We start from the raw sequence: 19,872 nt of genomic DNA, 5'->3' as shown, positions 1-19,872 counted from the left end.
AGCCCCTTGTTGTTTATCATTGTACTTGTAGCCCTCTCACGTGGAATAAGAAATGGACTATCGTGGAAGATATGATATGCTAATGATTTGGTGATGACTGCATAGGATGAAAGGGAGGCAGAGGAATGATTTAAGATGTGGAGAGATGGTATGGGGTACAACAGGGCTCTTGCTAACTGCTGATGGTTGCGAGCCATTTGGCTCCTAAGGTTTCAGATTTACGAGCCAAATAAATTTTTTGTAGCCAAACTGACTACGAGCCGAAATATTTTACGAGCAATAAATATATTTATTTACACATTGTGATAATTAGAATCATATAATGAGGGTTTAAACATTCACAATGGCAACAAGGAAAGACTTAATAAACGATCACAACATGTTTTGCTCATTTAAGTGAGATTTATTTTGAAATTTACTCCTTGCCAAAGTGGATTTATTTTCTCCTCACCAAAAGGCGACTTGCACGTAAAATTTGTTTGCCGAAGGGAAAAAATACTTGCATTTGCGAGCTGTGGCTCGCTAAACATGAGCCCTGGACAAGGGCTTAGAAGTAAATGCAAATAAAATAAAAGTGATGGCATCTAGGGCCAGTGACAGTGCTGTCAAAGAAAAGGGAGAGTGGCCATGTGTGATAAGCCACAAGGGCATAGGAAGAAATTCCATCTTGTGTAGGGGGACCACTGATGCCATATTCATTGTTCGACAGCTTCAGGAAAAATATATTGGTAGGAGAAGGGATCTTTATTTTGTTTTTGTTGATTTGGAAAAGGCCTTTGACAGAGTCCCTAGAGAGGTGGTGAAGTGGGCAATGAGAAAGCCTGGCTTGGAGGAGTGGCTCGTTAGGGTGGTTATGGCGATGTATGTGGGTGCTCACACCCAGGTGAGAGTGAATGGAGCTTTGAGTGATGAGTTTTCCGTGAATGTTGGTGTGCATCAGGGGTCAGTCTTGAGTCCCATGTTGTTTATCATGGTACTTGAAGCCCTTTCACGTGACTTTAGAAACGGACTCCCGTGGGAGTTGTTGTATGCTGATGATTTGGTGTTGATTGCAGAGAATGAAAGGGAGGCGGAGAAAAGGTTTAGGAAGTGGAGAGATGGTATGGGGCAAAAGGGTTTAAGGGTAAATGCAGATAAAACAAAAGTGATGATATCTAGGGTTGGTGGAAGTACTGTCCAAGACGAGGGAGAATGGCCATGTGCAGTTAGCCACAAGGGCGTGGGAAGTAATTCCATCTTGTGCGGTGTGTGTGTGATAAATGGGTGCATAAGAGATGTGGTATCAGAGGTAGACTGCGAGATAATGCTGATTTTATGTGTATGGCGTGCAAGGGTGAGCAGGTGGAGATTGTCAGACGTGAAAGGATTGAACTTGCTGGTGAATCTCTTGAGTGTGTGGAAGAGTTTTGTTATTTGGGAGACATGTTGTGTGCTGGAGGTGGGGCTGGAGCTAGCTCTGTGGCTAGGGTGAGAAGTGGTTGGAAGAAGTTCAGGGAGCTCTTGCCTCTCCAGACACTGAGAGGGCTCTCCCTACGTGCTAAGGGGTCTTTGTATGCAGCATGTGTTAGAAGTGTAATGCTGTGTGGCAGTGAGACGTGGGCAGTGAAGGAGGAAGATATTCGCCGGCTCAGACATACAGAAATGACAATGATTAGGTGGATGTGCAGTGCGTCCCTGCGTCCAAGGCCTGGAGGGGCTGGGTTTACAATGGAAGAGTTGAGAGGTAGGATGGGACTGGAGTGTATTGGTGTTGTGATGAGGAGAGGTAGATTGAGGTGGTTTGGACATGTGGAGAGGATGGGGGATGATAATTGGGTGAGGAAGGTGAGAAGTGTTAATATCGGGGGTGGGGTCATGAGGGGTAGACGAAGAAAGACATGGGACGAGGTCATTAAGTGTGACCTTAGGGTTAAGGGACTGAAGAGGGAGGCTGCAATGGATCGTGCAACGTGGAGAGCCGCCATTAGGTGACCAAGGCCGACACATGCAAGCATGTTGGAGCCTTTAAAAACGAAAATGAAAATGAAAACGATGTGGTGTCTGTGATGAGTGGGTGCATAAGAGACGTAGTGGTACTAGAGGCAGACTGCGAGATAATGAAGATTTCATGTGTGCGATGTGTTGGAGAGAGCAAGTGGAGATTGTCAGGCATGAAAGGATTGAACTTGCTGGTGAATCTCTTGAGTGAGTGGGAGAGCTTTGGTATTTGGGAGACACGTTATGTGCTGGAGGTGGGACTGGAACTACCTCTGTGGCTAGAGTGAGGAGTGGATGGAAGAAGTTCAGGGAGCTGTTGCCTCTCCTGACACTGAGAGGACTCATCCTCGGTGCTAAGGGATCTTTGTATGCTGCATGAATTAGGAGTGCAATGTTGTATGGTACTGAGACCTATGCAGTAAAGGAAGAGGATATTCACAGGCTCAACTGTGCAGATATGACGGTGCTTAGGTGGATGTGCAGTGTGTCCCTGAGTGTGAGGCCTGGGGGGGCTAGGTTTACGATGGATGAGTTGAGAGGTAGGATGGGATTGGAGTGTATTGGTGTTGTGATGAGAAGAGGTACACTGAGATGGTTTGGGCATGTGGAGAGAAAGGGGAATGATAATTAGGTACAGAAAGTGAGACATGTGAATGCTAGGGGTAGGGCTACGAGAGGTAGGCCGAACAAGGTCTGGAACGAGATCATTGAGTGTGACCTCAGTGATAAGGGACTGAAAAGGAAAACTGCCAGAGATTGACCAGCATGGGGCGCCGTCATTAGATGACCAAGGCTGATGCATACAAGCACGCTGGAGCCTTCAAAAACGAAACAAACGAACAAACAATCGAACGTAAGGTAGCAAGAGGTAGACCGAAAAAGACCTGGGACGAGGACACTGAGTGTGACCTCAGGGATAAGGGACTAAATAGGGAAGCTACCAGAAACTGAGATGCATGGAGAGCCATCACTAGGTGACCAAGGCTGAAGCATGCAAGCATGTTGGAGCCTTCAAAAATGAAACAAAATGAACGAAACATGTAGAGTACAACTGTGTGGGGAGGCTCCCCATATACCGTACAGCTCTTCTCAACGAGATGGGGTCAAAGGCTTTTCATCACATTAATTCTCCTCTTTTTCTTCATTCCCTTCAACCTATCTCTTCACTACACTATTGCATCTTTTTCTCTTCTTTTACTGTTACTTCAATGGTCACTGCTCCTTTAAACTGTCTGCTTGCATCCCTCCACCACAACAGAGGGTGCGTCGCACATGTCTAGGAACAAACTCTCATCCCATTTTTGTCCAACTTTCTAAAGCAAGAGTTAACCACTATTCCCTGTCCTTCATGTATGCAACAGGTCAACTCTGGAACTGTATCCCTCTGTCTGTATTTCCTACTGCATATGATCTTCAGTCTTTCAAACTCAGCATGTCCAGGCATCTCGAGATGAGCGGATCTTGAATTTGGCTCTGTTTATCATGATTGTGGTAGGTCGGGGCGCTCACCATCCACTCACTCGATGTAGTGCTGTTCTCGGGTGTCTTCCCTTTCCTCTCTTCCATCCTTCTTTCCTTCCATCCTCTTCTGTTTTTCTTTCCTTGTCCCTCTGCCTACGGGTGACTTTACACTCCCTTTTCTGTCTTTATCTCCTTCAGGTGCTTGAGGATGCAAAAGTGGATATATGTGGATTGACTGAAACTAAATGGGAAGGTGAAAGGGTAAGAGAATGGGAATATGGTGTAGATATATGTGCAGGAGTCAGTAAGAATGCGAGGGCAAGAGAGGGAGTATGTCTGATGATAAACAAGAAGTGGAAGGAGAATATAAGAGAGTATGGAACAGTGGGTGCAAGGATTGTATGGGTGAGGATGAAAGTAGGTAAGAAGCATGGGCAATTGTATGTGTGTATGCTCCAACAGAGGATTGAGTGGCAAGAGTGAAAGATGAGTTTTGGGCGAGAGTAGAAGCACGTATGGACAAGTTTGAGAGGAGCGAGAGAGTGCTGTTGATTGGAGACATGAATGGCAAAGTTGGGAATCTACGAGTGGATGAAGTGGTTGGTCAGTGGGGTGTGCCAGCTGAAGTAGATGGGAATGGTAGTGCTTTGGTGGACATCTGTGCTTGTAAGGGGTTGGCAATAGCCAACACCTACTTTCGTCATAAGATGATCCACCGGTATACATGGAGAGTAATGAGGAGGATGGATGGTGAACTTGTTGAACGAAAGGCAATGATAGACTACGTGTGTGTGGATGAGCGAATGAGAAGACAAGTGTTGGATGCAAGAGTGTGGAGAGGGTGGGGGAATGGAGTCTCGGACCATCACTTAGTGATGGCCAAGGTAAAGATGCAAAGAAAGTGGTTGAGGAGGCGAAGGGGAAGACAGGAGGAAGCAGCTCCTGTGAAAAGAGTGGAGAAATTCCAAGATAGTGAGAAAATGACAGAGTATAAGAGCATAGTGGAAGAAAGATTGGGAAGGTATGAGCTAGAGCAGATGGAAGGGGTGGAAGATGTATGTAACATATTCACAGAAGAGATAGGCGCAGCGAATGAGGAGGTTTGTGGAGTGAAGAGGAGATGCAAGGGTGTGCAAGGGACAGCATGGTGGAATGATGAGGTGAAACGAGCTGTGGAACAAAAGAAGAAGGCATATGGTGAATGGTTGGCGAGTAGAGGTAGGGGAGAAGATGAGAGAGAGAGGAGAGAGGTATATGTGAGAAGGAGAAGGGAGGTTAAGAGACTGGTGAAGGAGAGTAAGAAGAAAGTGGATGAAGAGTTTGCAAGGAATCTGAGTGTGAAATGGAAGGAGAGTAAGAAATTGTTTTGGAAGGAGGTAAAGAAAGTAAGGCAGTGTGAAAGGGGAAATAATAGGGGAGTGAAAGATAGGAATAATAGATTGCTGGTGGAGAAGAGAGAGAAATTGAGGAGATGGAAGGAGCACTTTGAGGATTTGTTGAATGTAGAGAGTGAGAGCAGTGTGAGTATAAGTGGTTGGGGAATGGCTGGGAGAAGAAGAGATGAAAGGAGGGAGGAAGAGATCAGTAGAGCGGAAGTAGTGGAAGCGATGAAGAAGATTAAGTTGAGAAAGGCCCCAGGAATTGATGGAGTGTGTGGTGAAATGCTGAGGTGTGGGGATGAGATTGTTGTGGAGTGGATATGGAAGTTGTGTAGATTGGCTTGGGAAGAGGGAAGGGTTCCAGAGGACTGGAAATCAGGTATAATTGTTCCTTTGTACAAAGGAAAAGGGGAGAGAGAAGTATGTGGTAACCATAGGGGTATTTGCCTTCTTAGTGTGACTGGTAAAATATATGGCAGAATACTCAATGACAGGATTAGGCATATGACAGAGGAGCTAGTTGGAGAAGAACAAGGGGGATTTAGGAAGGGAAAAGGGTGTGTAGATCAGATATTTGTTCTAAGATGTTTAGTGGAGAAGTATCTAGAGAAGGGAAGGAAAGTGTATGCTGCCTTCATGGACTTGGAGAAAGCTTATGACAGAATAGATAGGCAAGGTATGTGGAAGGTATTAAGAATATATGGAGTGGAGGGGAAATTGTTGAGTGCTGTGAAGAATATGTACGAGGGAGCTAGGGCTACGGTGCGAGTGGATGGTGAGCTGAGTTCTTTGATCTCAATGTGGGACTGAAACAGAGGTGTGTGATGTCTCCATGGCTGTTTAATATATATATGGATGGGGTTGTAAAGGAGATGCAAGGTAGGGCAGTGGATGTGGGGCTGGCCCTAATGAATGAGGGTGAGATTTGGAAGCTTCCGGTGTTGCTGTTTGCTGATGATACAGTATTGTTGAGTGAAGATGAATGAGAGTTGCAAGGTTTGGTGAATGAATTTGGGACAGTGTGTAGGAGGAGGAAGCTGAAAGTTAATGTAAACAAAAGTAAAGTTATGGTGTTTGAGGGGAATGAAGTCACAGATTGTGCAGTGAGGTTGGATGGTGAGGATATGGAGAATGTGAGTGCATTCAAGTACTTGGGTAGTGTGATGAGTAAGGATGGAACTTTGGGGGATGAAGTACGTGAAAGGGTACAGCAGGGAAGGAAGGTTGTTGGTACACTGAAAGCGGTGATGAGAAATAGGGAGGTGAGTATGGAAGTTAAGAAGTCACTGCATGATGGTATTGTGATCCCTACCCTGACGTATGGAAGCGAGGTGTGGACCTTGCAAGATGGGAACAAGTCAAGAGTGAGAGCAGTGGGTATGAGTTACTTGAGAGGAGCATGTGGAGTGACGTGGAGGGACAGGTTGATGAATGAAGAAGTGAAGGAACGTTGTGGGGTAGATGTGGATGTGGTTGAGAAGATTAGGAGAAATACACTGAGGTGGTTTGGACATGTGGAGAGAATGGGGAATGAAAGACTGACAAAGAGGGTGTATGTAGGTGAGGTGGAGGGAGGGGTAGACCGAGGATGAGGTGGAGGGATGGAGTTGAGAGGTATATGAGGGAGGGGGGGGTGAGTTGGGGGGAGGGTAGTCAAATGGTGGGTGACAGAGTGACTTGGAGGCGTTTTGTCTGCGGCCACCCTTTGCGGGATTAGGGCGTCGGGCTATAGATAGATAGATAAATAGATCTCCTTCATTCTTTCCTTTTCCTTCTGCCTGTGGGTGACTCTACACTGAGTGACAAGCCAAATGGTTTCCTGTACGCCAAGAAACCATTTACTACGCTGGGTGGTAATCATATAACAAAACTTTGGCACCTGGTGGTTTAGTGGGTATTTATTGCTCTCCAGTTGGACTGAGCCGGTGAAGGTTTATATCCATGGGATGGTTGGAGTTGATTGCTCATGTAATGCCATTCAGGGATGAGTGAGGCTGGTCACTCACCTTAAATGTCGAAACCAACTGCCTAGCCTCGGGCTCCTATGCTCCTCATGGAGCAATGTAGGATTGGATGATGGATGGATGAATGGTTTATCATGATATTGTTTTTTCTTGGAAGGAACGATCTGCATGCTCCTGACCTTCTGTTCCATCTTCCTTGATTAAAATAGGAAAGAAAAAAAAAAAACTGCTGCTTCAGCTGTTTACTCATGCATTCCCACTGGGTCAGCTGTTAATTCAATTATTCCCGACTCTTGTTTGGTCAGTTAGTCCTTAGGTTAATAAAAGTACTAAACTTTATTATAAAATAGCATTTTTAGAATATAAGAGAGAAGTCGAGGAACGATTGGCCAAGTATGAATTGGAGCAGATGGGGGACGTGGAAGGTGTGTGCAGGATATTCACTGAAGAAACATGTGCAGCATGTGATGCGGTGTGTGGGATGAAGAGAAATTGGAGGGGGGTGCAAGGAACAGCATGGTGGAATGAAGAGGTGAGACAGGCTGTGGCACAAAAGAAGAAAGCATACAATGAATGGATGAGAACTAGGGGCGTGGAAGAAGTTGAGAGACGGAAGAGAGAGTTATATGTAGAAAGGAAGAAAGAAGGTGAAAAGAGTAGTAAGAGAGTAAGAAGAGAGTGGATGAGGAATTTGGAAGGAATTTGAGTGTAAAGTGGAGGGACTGAAAGAAAGTTTTCTGGAAAGAGGTGAAGAGAGTAAGACAGGGTGGAAGTGAAGTTAGCAGGGGAGTGAATGATAAAAATGGTAGATTACTAGTGGAGAAGGAAGAAAAAGTAAGCAGATGGAGAGAACACTTTAAGGAATTGTTCAACATAGAGGATGGAAGTAATGCGAGTATAAGTGACTGGGGAATGACTGGAAGAAGGAGGGAGGTGAGAAGACAGGAAGAAATCTGTAGGATAGAAGTTGTGAAAGCAATGAAGAAAGTTAAATTGGGGAATGCCCCAGGAATTGAAGGAGTGTGTGATGAAATCCTGAAGCATGGGGGAGAGATAGTAGTAGAATGGATGTGGAAGATGTGCAGATTGGCCTGGGAGGAAGGTAGAGTCCCGGAGGATTGGAAGTCAGGTATAATTATTCCCTTGTACAAAGGAAAAGGGGAAAAAAAGTGTGTGGTAATCATAGGGGCATTTGTCTTCTTAGTATAATAGGAAAAGTGTATGGTAGGATACTTATTGACAGTTTGAGAAAGAACAGAGGAATAAGTTGGAGAAGAACAGGGAGGCTTTAGGAAGGGAAGAGGTTGTGTAGATCAGATATTCATTCTTAGATCTTTAATGAAAAAGTTTCTAGAGAAGGGAAAGAAGTTGTCTGCGGCTTTCATGGATTTGCAGAAAGCATAAGACAGGGTGGATAGACAAGGATTGTGGAAAGTATTAAGAATATATGGAGTAGGTGGGAAGTTGTTGAATATTGTGAAGAGTATGTATGATGGTGCTAAGGCTGCACTGAGTGAATTTTTCTCTTTGAAGGTTGGGTTGAAACAGGGATGTGTCATGTCTCCATGGTTGTTCAATCTGTACATGGATAGGGTAATAAAAGAGGTACAAGGTAGGGTAGTGGATGTTGGAGTGGCCCTGGTGAGAGAGGGTAGTGTTTGGAAACTCCCTGTACTGTTGTCTGCAGATGATACTCTGTTGTTGAGTGAAGATGAAGGGGAGCTGCAAGGCTTGGTGGATGAGTTTGGGAGAGTGTGTAAGAAAAGGAATCTAAAGGTGAATGTAGGGAAGAGTAAAGTGATGGTCTTTGAGAGAGGTGAAGTCAGTGAATGTATAGTGAGGTTGGATGGTGAGGAATTGGAAAATGTGAGTACATTTAAGTACTTGGGTAGTGTGATGAGTAAGGATGGAGGTTTGGAGGGTGAAGTACTTGAAAGGGTACAGCAGGGAAGAAAAGTTGCTGGCTCCTTGAAAGCAGTGATAAGAAGCAGGGAAGTGAGCATGGAAGTGAAAAAGTTACTGCATCACAGTATTGTGATACCAGCTCTAACATATGGAAGTGAAGCTTGGACGTTGTTGGAAGGACACAAGTCAAGAGTGACAGCAGTGGAAATGAGTTATTTAAGAGGAGCCTGTGGAGTCAAATGGAGAGACAGGCTGACAAATGAGGATATAAGGAAGCGTTGTGGTGTGGATGTGGATGTGATAGGAAGCGTTAGGAGGAATACACTGAGGTGGTTTGGTCATGTGGAGAGGATGGAGGGTGAAAGACTGGAGGGGGAGAGGGCGACGTGGAGGCGATTTGTTTGTGGCCACCCCAAATGGGATTGAGGCGTCTGGCAATAGATAGATAGACAGGTGGATTTTTAGATAACCTTAACCACTACAGTACTAACAGGATCGATCAATCCTTTTTCAGGATTACGCTAGTTGCCGAATGTGATTGACAGAGGAACCTTTGTAAAAAACTGCGGAAGCTAGGCTTCGGCCAGATGGTGACGTATATCAATGCAAACCAATGAGAACTATGTCCTGAGTAGGGAGGAGGGAGGATCCAGGCCCCTACCCATGGTGGGGGGGGGGGTGATTCCCTCACTGCCCTCTCGCCACCTTCCTCTACCCCAATACCTTTGTTCCCTCTCCCCCTCCCTCGCCACTGACCGCCTCCTGCTCCCTCCCTCCTCCTCCCCCACCATCCTCCATCACGCCACCATGGTTCCCCCTCTTTCCCCCCCTCCCTGTCTCCCTCGGGAGGGTTATATCCCCCCTACCCACCCTCCACACTCTGTACTCCGTCTCTACCTGTCCTCTTTGTTTTGTGGTGTCTGTCTCCCACCTCTATACCCCCATACCACCCCTCCAGGCCTCTCCCCACCCAACCCCCACCCCCCATCCCATGTAATATGCCATCTGCTTACCTCCCCCTCCCCCTGGGGGTAGGGGTAGGGGGGTTTCAAGAATACTCCCCCAGTATCCCTGCTTGTCGTACGAGGCGACTAAAAGGGTTGGTGGTGGGTTAGTGCCCCACCCCATAAAAAGAACTAACTAAAAAAGCAAATAAAGCGCCTCGGACCCGGACGGACCATACGTTGACGACTAAGGAACGGACAAAGGACATTCTGAGAGTAGGAACGTGGAATGTGAGAGGAGTGAATGATGAAGTGAAAGAGAGAGAGATTGTCCAGGTGCTTGAGGATGCAAAAGTGGATATATGTGGATTGACTGAAACTAAATGGCAAGGTGAAAGGATGAGAGAATGGGAATACGGTGTAGGTATATGTGCGGGAGTCAGTGAGAATGAGAAGGCAAGAGAGGGAGTATGTCTGATGATAAGCAAGAAGTGGAAGGAGAATATAAGAGAGTATGGAACAGTGGGTGCAAGGATTGTATGGGTGAGGATGAAAGTAGGTATACAAGCATGGGCGATTGTATGTGTGTATGCTCCAACAGAGGATCGAGTGGCAAGAGTGAAAGATGAGTTTTGGGCGAGTAGAAGCATGTATGGACAAGTTTGAGAGGAGCGAGAGAGTGCTGTTGATTGGAGACATGAATGGCAAAGTCGGGAATGTACGAGTGGATGGAGTGGTTGGTCAGTGGGGTGTGCCAGCGGAAGTAGATGGGAATGGTAGTGCTTTGGTGGACATCTGTGCTGGTAAGGGGTTGGCACTAGCCAACACCTACTTTCATAAGGATGATCCACCGGTATACATGGAGAGTAATGAGGAGGATGGATGGTGAACTTGTTGAACGAAAGGCAATGATAGACTACGTGTGTGTGGATGAGCGAATGAGAAGACAAGTGTTGGATGCAAGGGTGTGGAGAGGGTGGGGGAATGGAGTCTCGGACCATCACTTAGTGATGGCCAAGGTAGAGCTGCAAAGAAAGTGGTTGAGGAGGCGAAGGGAAGACAGGAAGAAGCAGGCTCCTGTGAGAAGAGTGGAGAAATTGCAAGATAGTGAGAAGAGGACAGAGTATAAGAGCATAGTGGAAGAAAGATTGGGAAGGTATGAGCTAGAGCAGATGGAAGGGGTGGAAGACGTATGTAAGATATTCACGGAAGAGATAAGCGCAGCGTGTGAGGCGGTTTGTGGAGTGAGGAGGAGATGCAAGGGTGTGCAAGGGACAGCATGGTGGAATGATGAGGTGAAACGAGCTGTGGAACAAAAGAAGAAGGCATGTGGTGAATGGTTGGCGAGTAGAGGTAGGGGAGAAGATGAGAGAGAGAAGAGAGGTATATGTGAGCAGGAGAAGGGACGTTAAGAGACTGGTGAAGGAGAGTAAGAAGAAAGTGGATGAAGAGTTTGGGAGGAATCTGAGTGTGAAATGGAGGGAGAGTAAGAAATTGTTTTGGAAGGCGGTCAAGAAAGTAAGGCAGTGTGAAAGGGGAAATAGTAGGGGAGTGAAAGATAGGAATAACAGATTGTTGGTGGAGAAGAGAGAGAAATTGAGGAGATGGAAGGAGCACTTTGAGGATTTGTTGAATGTAGAGAGTGAGAGCAGTGTGAGTATAAGTGGTTGGGGAATGGCTGGGAGAAGAAGAGATGAGAGGAGGGAGGAAGAGATCAGTAGGTCGGAAGTAGTGGAAGCGATGAAGAAGATTAAGCTGGGAAAGGCCCCAGGAATTGATGGAGTGTGTGGTGAAATGCTTAGGTATGGGGGTGAGATTGTTGTGGAGTAGATATGGAAGTTGTGTAGATTGGCTTGGGAAGAGGGAAGGGTTCCAGAGGACTGGAAATCAGGTATAATTGTTCCTCTGTACAAAGGAAAAGGGGGAGAGAAGTATGTGGTAACCATAGGGGTATTTGCCTTCTTAGTGTGACTGGTAAAATATATGGTAGAATACTCATTGATAGGGTTAGGCATATGACAGAGGAGCTAGTTGGAGAAGAACAAGGGGATTTAGGAAGGGAAAAGGGTGTGTAGATCAGATATTTGTTCTAAGATGTTTAGTGGAGAAGTATCTAGAGAAGGGAAGGAAAGTGTACGCTGCCTTCATGGACTTGGAGAAAGCTTATGACAGAATAGATAGGAAAGGTATGTGGAAGGTACTAAGAATATATGGAGTGGAGGGGAAATTGTTGAGTGCTGTGAAGAATATGCGAGGGAGCTAGGGCTACGGTGCGAGTGGATGGTGAGTTGAGTGAGTTCTTTGATCTCAATGTGGGACTGAAACAGGGGTGTGTAATGTCTCCATGGCTGTTTAATATATATATGGATGGGGTCGTAAAGGAGGTACAAGGTAGGGCAGTGGATGTGGGGGTGGCCCTAATGAATGAGGGTGAGATTTGGAAGCTTCCGGTGTTGCTGTTTGCTGATGATACAGTATTGTTGAGTGAAGATGAATGAGAGTTGCAAGGTTTGGTGAATGAATTTGGGACAGTGTGTAGGAGGAGGAAGCTGAAAGTTAATGTAAACAAAAGTAAAGTTATGGTGTTTGAGAGGAATGAAGTCACAGAGTGTGCAGTGAGGTTGGATGGTGAGGATATGGAGAATGTGAGTGCATTCAAGTACTTGGGTAGTGTGATGAGTAAGGATGGAACTTTGGGGGATGCAGTACGTGAAAGGGTACAGCAGGGAAGGAAGGTTGTTGGCACACTGAAAGCAGTGATGAGAAATAGGGAGGTGAGTATGGAAGTTAAGAAGTCACTGCATGATGGTATTGTGATCCCTACCCTGACGTATGGAAGCGAGGCGTGGACCTTGCAAGAGGGGAACAAGTCAAGAGTGAGAGCAGTGGAAATGAGTTACTTGAGAGGAGCATGTGGAGTGACATGGAGGGACAGGTTGACGAATGAAGAAGTGAAGGAACGTTGTGGGGTAGATGTGGATGTGGTTGAAAAGATTAGGAGAAATACACTGAGGTGGTTTGGACATGTGGAGAGGATGGAGAATGAAAGACTGACTAAGAGGGTGTATGTAGGTGAGGTGGAGGAGGAGAGAGGGAGGGGTAGACTGAGGGATGAGGTGGAGGGATGGAGTTGAGAGGTATATGAGGGAGGGGGGGGTGAGTTGGGGGGAGGGGAGTCAAATGGTGGGTGACAGAGTGACTTGGAGGCGTTTTGTCTGCGGCCACCCTTTGCGGGATTAGGGCGTCGGGCTATAGATAGATAGATAGATAGTAACCGCAGACACTGATGCATGAAACATAGAATGTATGTTTTTTCATGTATGCTTTTTTGTTTTGACAGCTACACAGCTATGAGGGAAGGGGACAATGGGAGAGAAGGTGGGGAAGGGAGAAGTGTTGAGGGGGGAAGCGTGTTGGGATTGAATGAGAAACACTGACATTATTATTTTGCATGCTATTGTTTGAAAAAAGAAAAATGAGCTGGAAAATTCTGAAGGGGGGCAGGGGAGGAGGAAGGATATCTCTAGCTTTTTTTTCCCCTTGAAATTCTTATAGCTACTTGATTTGACAGCTCTGAAGGGAGGGGAAGGGGACGGTGGAGTGTGTGAGTAACATTAAGAAAAAGATTTTGCACGCTTTTTTTTTTTTTTTTTTTTTTTTTTTTTGACAGCTACACAGCTATGAGAGAAGGGGATGGGAGGAGGGAAGGTGAGGACGGAAGAAGTGTTGGGGAGGAAGGGTGTTGGGAGTAAGTGAGAAACACCAACATAATTATTGTGCATGCTGTTGTTTGGGAAAAAAAAAAAAAAAGAGCTGGAAAATTCTGAAGGGTGGATGTAGGAGGAAGGGGGGTTAGGGTAAGGGGGGAGGGGAGGATGAGAGGGGGGGTGCTGGAAGTGGGTGGGGATGGTCATGGGAGGAGAGGAATGAAGGAGGAATGGGGTGGGGGAGCATAGAAAACTGGAGTTGCCCCACCTGGAAGGGTAACTTTTTTCAACTTTGACGGGCTATATCTCATGAACCAGTTGGTCTAAAATGCTCTGGGTCATGGCATAAGGTGTGTAAATTTAAGCTCTGAACCTTGGGTGTAAAACTTTTTACTTCCATAAGAGTTGAGAAATCGGCTCCATATACAGGTTTTCAAGGAAGTTCGGTCAATTGAATTTCATATCCTAGGGGTTAATAACATCTATTAGCCTCAGACAGAACATAATCCTACATTCTCAGGGCTCATTCAGAACCTGATCTTAATTTCTCTGGCCTCATTGAATGTAACCCTACTTTCTCCACTGAATTTTTGATACATGTACTGTACGGTAACTATATACAATAAAGTGAAATTATACTTCGCGGACATTCTTGGAGTCTATCTCACATTATATCCCAGCCTTACTGTATATGGCTTTCATTAACTTTCGTTTTATTATATTATGGGTGATCATCATCCACGCACTCGATGTAGTGCTGCTTTAGGTGTCTGCCCTTTCCTGTCTTCTTTCCTTCCTCTTCCGTCTTTCTTTCCTTCATTCTTTCCTCGTTATCCTGCCTACGGGTGACTTTACACTCCCTCTTCTGTCTGTCTTTCCTCCTTTCTTTCATCTTCCTTCTGCCTAAGGGTGACTCTACACTGAATGACAAGCCGAACGGTTTCCTGTACATCAGGAAACCATTTACTACGCTGGGTGGTAACCATATAACCAAATAATGGCACCTGGTGGTTTAGTGGGCAATTAAAGTGCTGCAATAAGATTGAGCCAAGGGGTGGTTGGGGTTTACTGCTCACATAGTGCCACACAGGGATGAGTGAGGCTGGTCACTCTCATCTTAAATGTCAGGACGAACTTGCCTAGCCCTGGGTTCCTACGCTCCTCTGTGGGGCGACATAGGATTGGATAATGAATGAATGACTATATTTGGCTAGAAATTAATTTTTGAAAAGTTTGTTAATCCCAGCCTTCCCAGAGTAAGAGATGTGTCATTCAACCCACAGCCCAAAGTACAGGGGTTAAAGAGGGTCACATCTAATGCATCCACCTCAAAACATCTCTCCTAATTTGAGCAAAACTGCTTGGAGGTAGCAAGAAAGAAATCACCTCAAGATCATATGAACAAAATAATTTCACAGTAGCATGAATAAAACAAATAAGACATCATTCACACTTGCCTCCCTCGTGCAGCTATGACAGCCTGCTCACTGATGCCATCTTGAAATGGTGCCAGGTCCTTCTTTATCAGTGGATAGTGGCAGGAACACTTATCTGGCTGGCATGGTTTATATGACTCCACTGCCTCCTCTATCTTCGACAAATATGGTCCCCATTTGTTGGCCTCTAAAAAAGAAGACTAAAATTAAAGTCTATTGACTACATGATGGCAATTAAGGAAGACAGTCAGTTTTGCTAAATCTCAGCATTTCCTATGAATAAAGACTGCAAATTTCCAACTGTAGAGGTAGACCCTCAATTTGCGTGGCTTATGTATCTAGGAATTTTACCATGCAAATTGAAACACACAAATCGCGCCATTGAAACCCATGTCATATGGGTGATTGGCATGTTGAGATTGCCCAAAGTTCCCCTCTGACCCCTTTGAAAATTTTTTACTCCCTCCTAACCACTTCTAACATTCACTGATGTCAACATAAAACCTCCAGGAACATCAGTGGGCATAAAAAAAAGGTTAATTAGTGTACAAAGTGGTAAATAAGTTGTGATCACTTACCAAGACAGGGGTCAAATGATGTCTGGGTGTTGAGGAAAAGGTTATCTGAGGCTGAGGGGACATAATACGAGAAATAAGCAGTGTCTCCAATCATTTTAGAGCTGTGACCAGGCAGGGAACCCCCAAAAGTCACTTACCCAGTCACTGTCAGTGGCAGGTTATGGGGAATCAGGTGCTGCTGAGGTGCTTGGCTGGAGAGACTGAGATGGTGGTGCAGGCATTACAGCTATTGCTGGGGCAAGTTAGGCAGTGATGAGGGTTTGGGAGACTCATTAACTTTCTTCACAAGTTGCCTCCTCTCCTCCTGCATGATGCGTTCAATTTCTCTGGGGTTTATACTGTATGTGCAGGGCACCACCATCGTTAGGACGTCCTTCAGCCAATCACCGATTTTCAACACCTGTTCTTCTGATGCCTTTTGGGCCTCTCAACATGATATGGTGTGGCAGTTGCTGATGCCTGCTGTGTGGTCTCAGGTGCCTGGCACTCCTCCTCCTCCAACTCTTTGATGAGGTCTTCGATTGTCATTTTAGGAGCAGCATCAAAAAAGTGAAAGATGTTATCATGACCAATGGGAGCAAAACCCTCCCCAGGACTTGCTGGGCCACCTCTGCTGCCTGGTGCAGCACATCTACAATCAGTTTTGATGACATAGCAGAATAAAAATGAGGTAGCAGCTTCTGCCACCCGTGCAGAATAGCCTCCTTGCTAACATCATACCAAGTGGCACCCATCATCCACTCACTCAGTGTAGTGATACTTAACTCCAGAGTGACTCTACACAGAGTGATGAGCCAAATGATTTCCTATAAGCCAAGAAATCAATTAACTCTTTGAGATTCTGATGACGATTTTGATCATCATTTCAAATCCAACCTCAGAGATTCCGATGACACTTTTAATCGTCATTTTAAGAAACTTTTGTAAAATATTCATCATAAATCACATTTAAAAGTCATAACAAAGAAACTCGAGCCTGACGTAACGAAATGGTTGCTCCATGTGTGGTGGGTGCTTCACAGCTGGTCTGACTCATGGCTCTGTTTCTTTGTCACTTTATTCTTGGTGAATATTTTTTTACAGCAAGGTATAAAGTTTTTGGTTTTTGCCTAACTTCAACTCATCACTTTGACTGTTTATATTCTTTGTTTTCCTTTTTTGAACATACTACAATAAAGTACAACTATTCAGCTTCAAAATAACACCACAACCAGCATCCTATCATAAAAGTGTATTTACACTGACCGATTAAAGAAAAAGATTGCAAAGTGAATATGCAGCCGAGACTAAAATAAAATTGTGTATCTCTTTCCTTTCGCTTTACCGTGCAATAAAATGCAAAAATTACCATAATCTATATACCATTGTAAAGGTAATTTATTGTAGTTTTGCATGGTTTATGACAGATTTACATATCTTTATTATTATTTTTCTTTACGAATATTTTTCTACGGCAAGGTATAAAATTTTTGGTTTTCGCCTAACTTCAACTCGTCATTTGACATTTTATTTTCTTTGTTCCCTTTATTTAACAAACCACGAAAAAGTACAACTTTCCAGCTTTAAAATGACACCATAACCAACATTCCATCATGAAAACTGTATTTACACAGAGGGATCAAAGAAAAATATTGCGCCGCAAAGGTGTGGGTAAGCTTGAGAGTGGCTGACTCTAGCACAGACACAATGTGCCCAGCCCCGAAACCTGATAGGGTTAATATGCTTGGTGGTAACCTTATAACCAACCGATATGTGCTTCCTACATGTCAACAAGTGGGTTGGCAGAGGGTTTGTGTCCCTCCCCGGAAAACAACTAACAAAAAAGACAAATGCCTTGGACCAGGAGTGACCAACACATGGCAACCAAGGACCTTACAAATTACATGGTGTAGATTTCAGCATGGAATGTGATGGATGCAAATGATTAGGTGAAAGAGAGACAGATTGTCTAGATGCTTGAGGATGCAAAATTGGACATATGTGGATTGAATGACACTAAACCGAGAGGTAAGAGTACAAGAGAATAGGAGTATGGATTGGGTATATGTGCGGGAGTAGGTGAGAATGAGAAGGCAGGGGAGGGTGTGTGTACTGTTATGTGCAAGAGATGGAAGGAGAATATAAGGAAGTATGGATCAACTGGTACAAAGGCTGTGTGGTTAAGACTCAAAGTAGGAATACAAGTGTGGGCAACTGTGTGTGTATATGTGTCAGTGGATAACAGTGGCAGCAGAGTGAAAGAAGTTCTGGGCAAATGTGAAAGCAGGCAAGGAAAGGTTTAAGAGAGGTAAGACAGTGTTTTTCACTGGAAATATGATTGGAAAGTTGGGAAAGTGAAGGTGGATGTAGTTCAGTAAACTCTCAATTATCAGGCATAATTCAGCCAACCCCTACACCAAATAATGCAAAATGCCACAAATTGCATAGTACCCACCATCGGCTCAACATTTGGCATCGAGTTGGATATTATGTTACTATCTGCCTCGATCCTCTATCCTAAAAGCTTTCCCATGAGTATACATACATGTATATAGTAATCCCTGTAATATCCGGACGTCCAATAACCAGACACCCTAATGTCTTTTTTCATCCGTATTTTGAACTTGGTGTGTGGCGCCGACCAGCAGTGTTTTCGCACGTAGTACACCAGCCCCCTGCTTCCACCCCTTCCCAGTTACTGCCTAACTACTGTCCAGACTAGACGCTTGTTGGAATAGCTGCCACACGAGCTCATTTTTGTGAATAAACAGAGAATAAACTGCAATACCTAGTCACCAGACCACATAGGAATTTACAGTGTTGTGCAGTGTTAAGAAATTAGAATTCAGAATGCAAAGGATTAAGTGAAGAGTGCAAACTGGTGGCTGCAACTGCCGAGGCACAAATAGGAACAGAATGTGCAGTGTTAAACAATTAAAATTCACAATGCAAAGGATTAAGTGCAGCACAACACTGGATTACTGTATGTGCTTCAAGAGCATTTTCATCACCGCCAGAGCCTTAGAGGAGGCGGGTTAATAAACGGCCACGGATATGTTGTAAGTACCCTGTACACTGCCAAATACTTTCCATGCACACTTCTAATTCCCTATTCTCTGGTTCCTTTTCACTTATCTCATGCTTTCTGTCCCTTATTTGTGTAAACAGGTCTTAAATAGATGCTATGCATATCCAGTGGGGAGTTATGTAGGTGGTTTTATAAGTCAAGCTGGGTTAGTAGGAGCAGACTGTAGCACCAGCCGAGCAGGGCAGTACTCGCGAGGTGAATGGAAAGCTGATGACAGGGAGTGCTGGAGCTCCCGTTTCATCAGCCCTCAGGACTAGTTCCTGACCATCCCCCTTTGCTGAACTTTTTCAGTGTCTCAGTTACACAGACAGCAGGCCAGCATGCTCTCCAATACAAATTTCTCTAACTATCTACACCAAACAGCCACAGTGAACGGACATCTCTTGACTGCTCCCAGGCCCAGGCCCAGCCACTGTTGCAAATCTTAAGTAGTTTTCAGGAAATATGTTTGTCCTGTCTCCTATGGTCTTGTTTTAAGTTTAAAATACTGTAAGTTAATATAGACTAACAAAAATGTAAAGATTTATTGGCAAGAGTATACATGAATGTTTGTATTATTTTCGGTAACAGCTGTTTTTGGTGCTGTAACCAACCTCAAACATGGCCGATAATGTAAACATTCAGGGACTTGAATTTCAAGGATATGATAGAAATACTAATATCATGGATCTGGTTAAAACACTGATTATGAGGATCAGTGAAATTGAAAAGAAAGTGGAGAATCTACTGTTAAAGGACATGTCTGAAAATACGGAGATTACTATACAGAGTCTGATCCAGTCCAATGAGACGGCGAATGAGGAGATCAGAAATTTGAAGCGTGAAAATATCGAATTGAGGAGAAAACTAGAAGAGAGTACTAATAAAACGGAGAAGGTGAGTAATGTATTAGAAGAGCATAAGGCAAAGTGGGCACACGTAGAAGAAGAACAGAAAGAAGTGGTCAGCTTAAGAGAAATCACCCAGGAAGAAAGGGAAATGAACAAGAAAAAAATGGAAGAAAATGAAGTGAAAATAGTGAAGAAAAAAGAGAAAATAGTGAGAGAAACTGTAGAAAGGAACAGATGTGTAGTAATATTTGGAAACAGGAAGGAGGAAGAAAAGGTTAGATCCGTGAGACTCGAGAGGGACACGAACCTGGTGAGAGGAATATTAAGCAAGACTGGTCCCGAAGGAGACAAGTGGGTAAAAGAAATTGAGGAAGTAAGGAGGATAGGGCCTTATAAGAAAGGGGAAACAAGACCAATGACAGTTAAGCTGTCATCAGAAAGTGTAGTAAATGATATATTTAAAGTGACCTGGAAATTAAGCAAAGAGGCAGGGATGGAAAATATTATAATAAGAAAAGATCTGAATGACGAAGAAAGAGAAGTTTTAAAATCATTGAAGGAACAAGTAAAGGAAAAAAATGATAAGAGGACAGAGGAAGAATGTAATACTTTTTTTTGGAGTGA

At 44.5% G+C, this 19,872-nt stretch overlaps 1 protein-coding gene across 1 annotated transcript in view; it reads right to left on the bottom strand.

Annotated features, from left to right (window-relative positions):
* The window catches only part of LOC145415636 (O-glucosyltransferase rumi homolog), a 627,136-nt gene that overhangs the window by 519,343 nt on the left and 87,921 nt on the right, over positions 1-19,872 (bottom strand). The window contains exon 2 of the mRNA XM_080284857.1: positions 14,795-14,960. Within this exon, the coding sequence (XP_080140983.1) occupies positions 14,795-14,960 (166 nt within the window). The remainder of the gene's footprint in view (positions 1-14,794; positions 14,961-19,872) is intronic.

This window comes from Coenobita brevimanus, chromosome 103, assembly GCF_032717465.1.
Source record: "Coenobita brevimanus isolate Jiangsu-jjx chromosome 103, ASM3271746v2, whole genome shotgun sequence".
In the NCBI taxonomy this organism is placed as follows: domain Eukaryota; kingdom Metazoa; phylum Arthropoda; class Malacostraca; order Decapoda; family Coenobitidae; genus Coenobita; species Coenobita brevimanus.
Note: the sequence above shows the minus strand (reverse complement) of the source record. Positions and strands in the feature narration are given on the sequence as shown.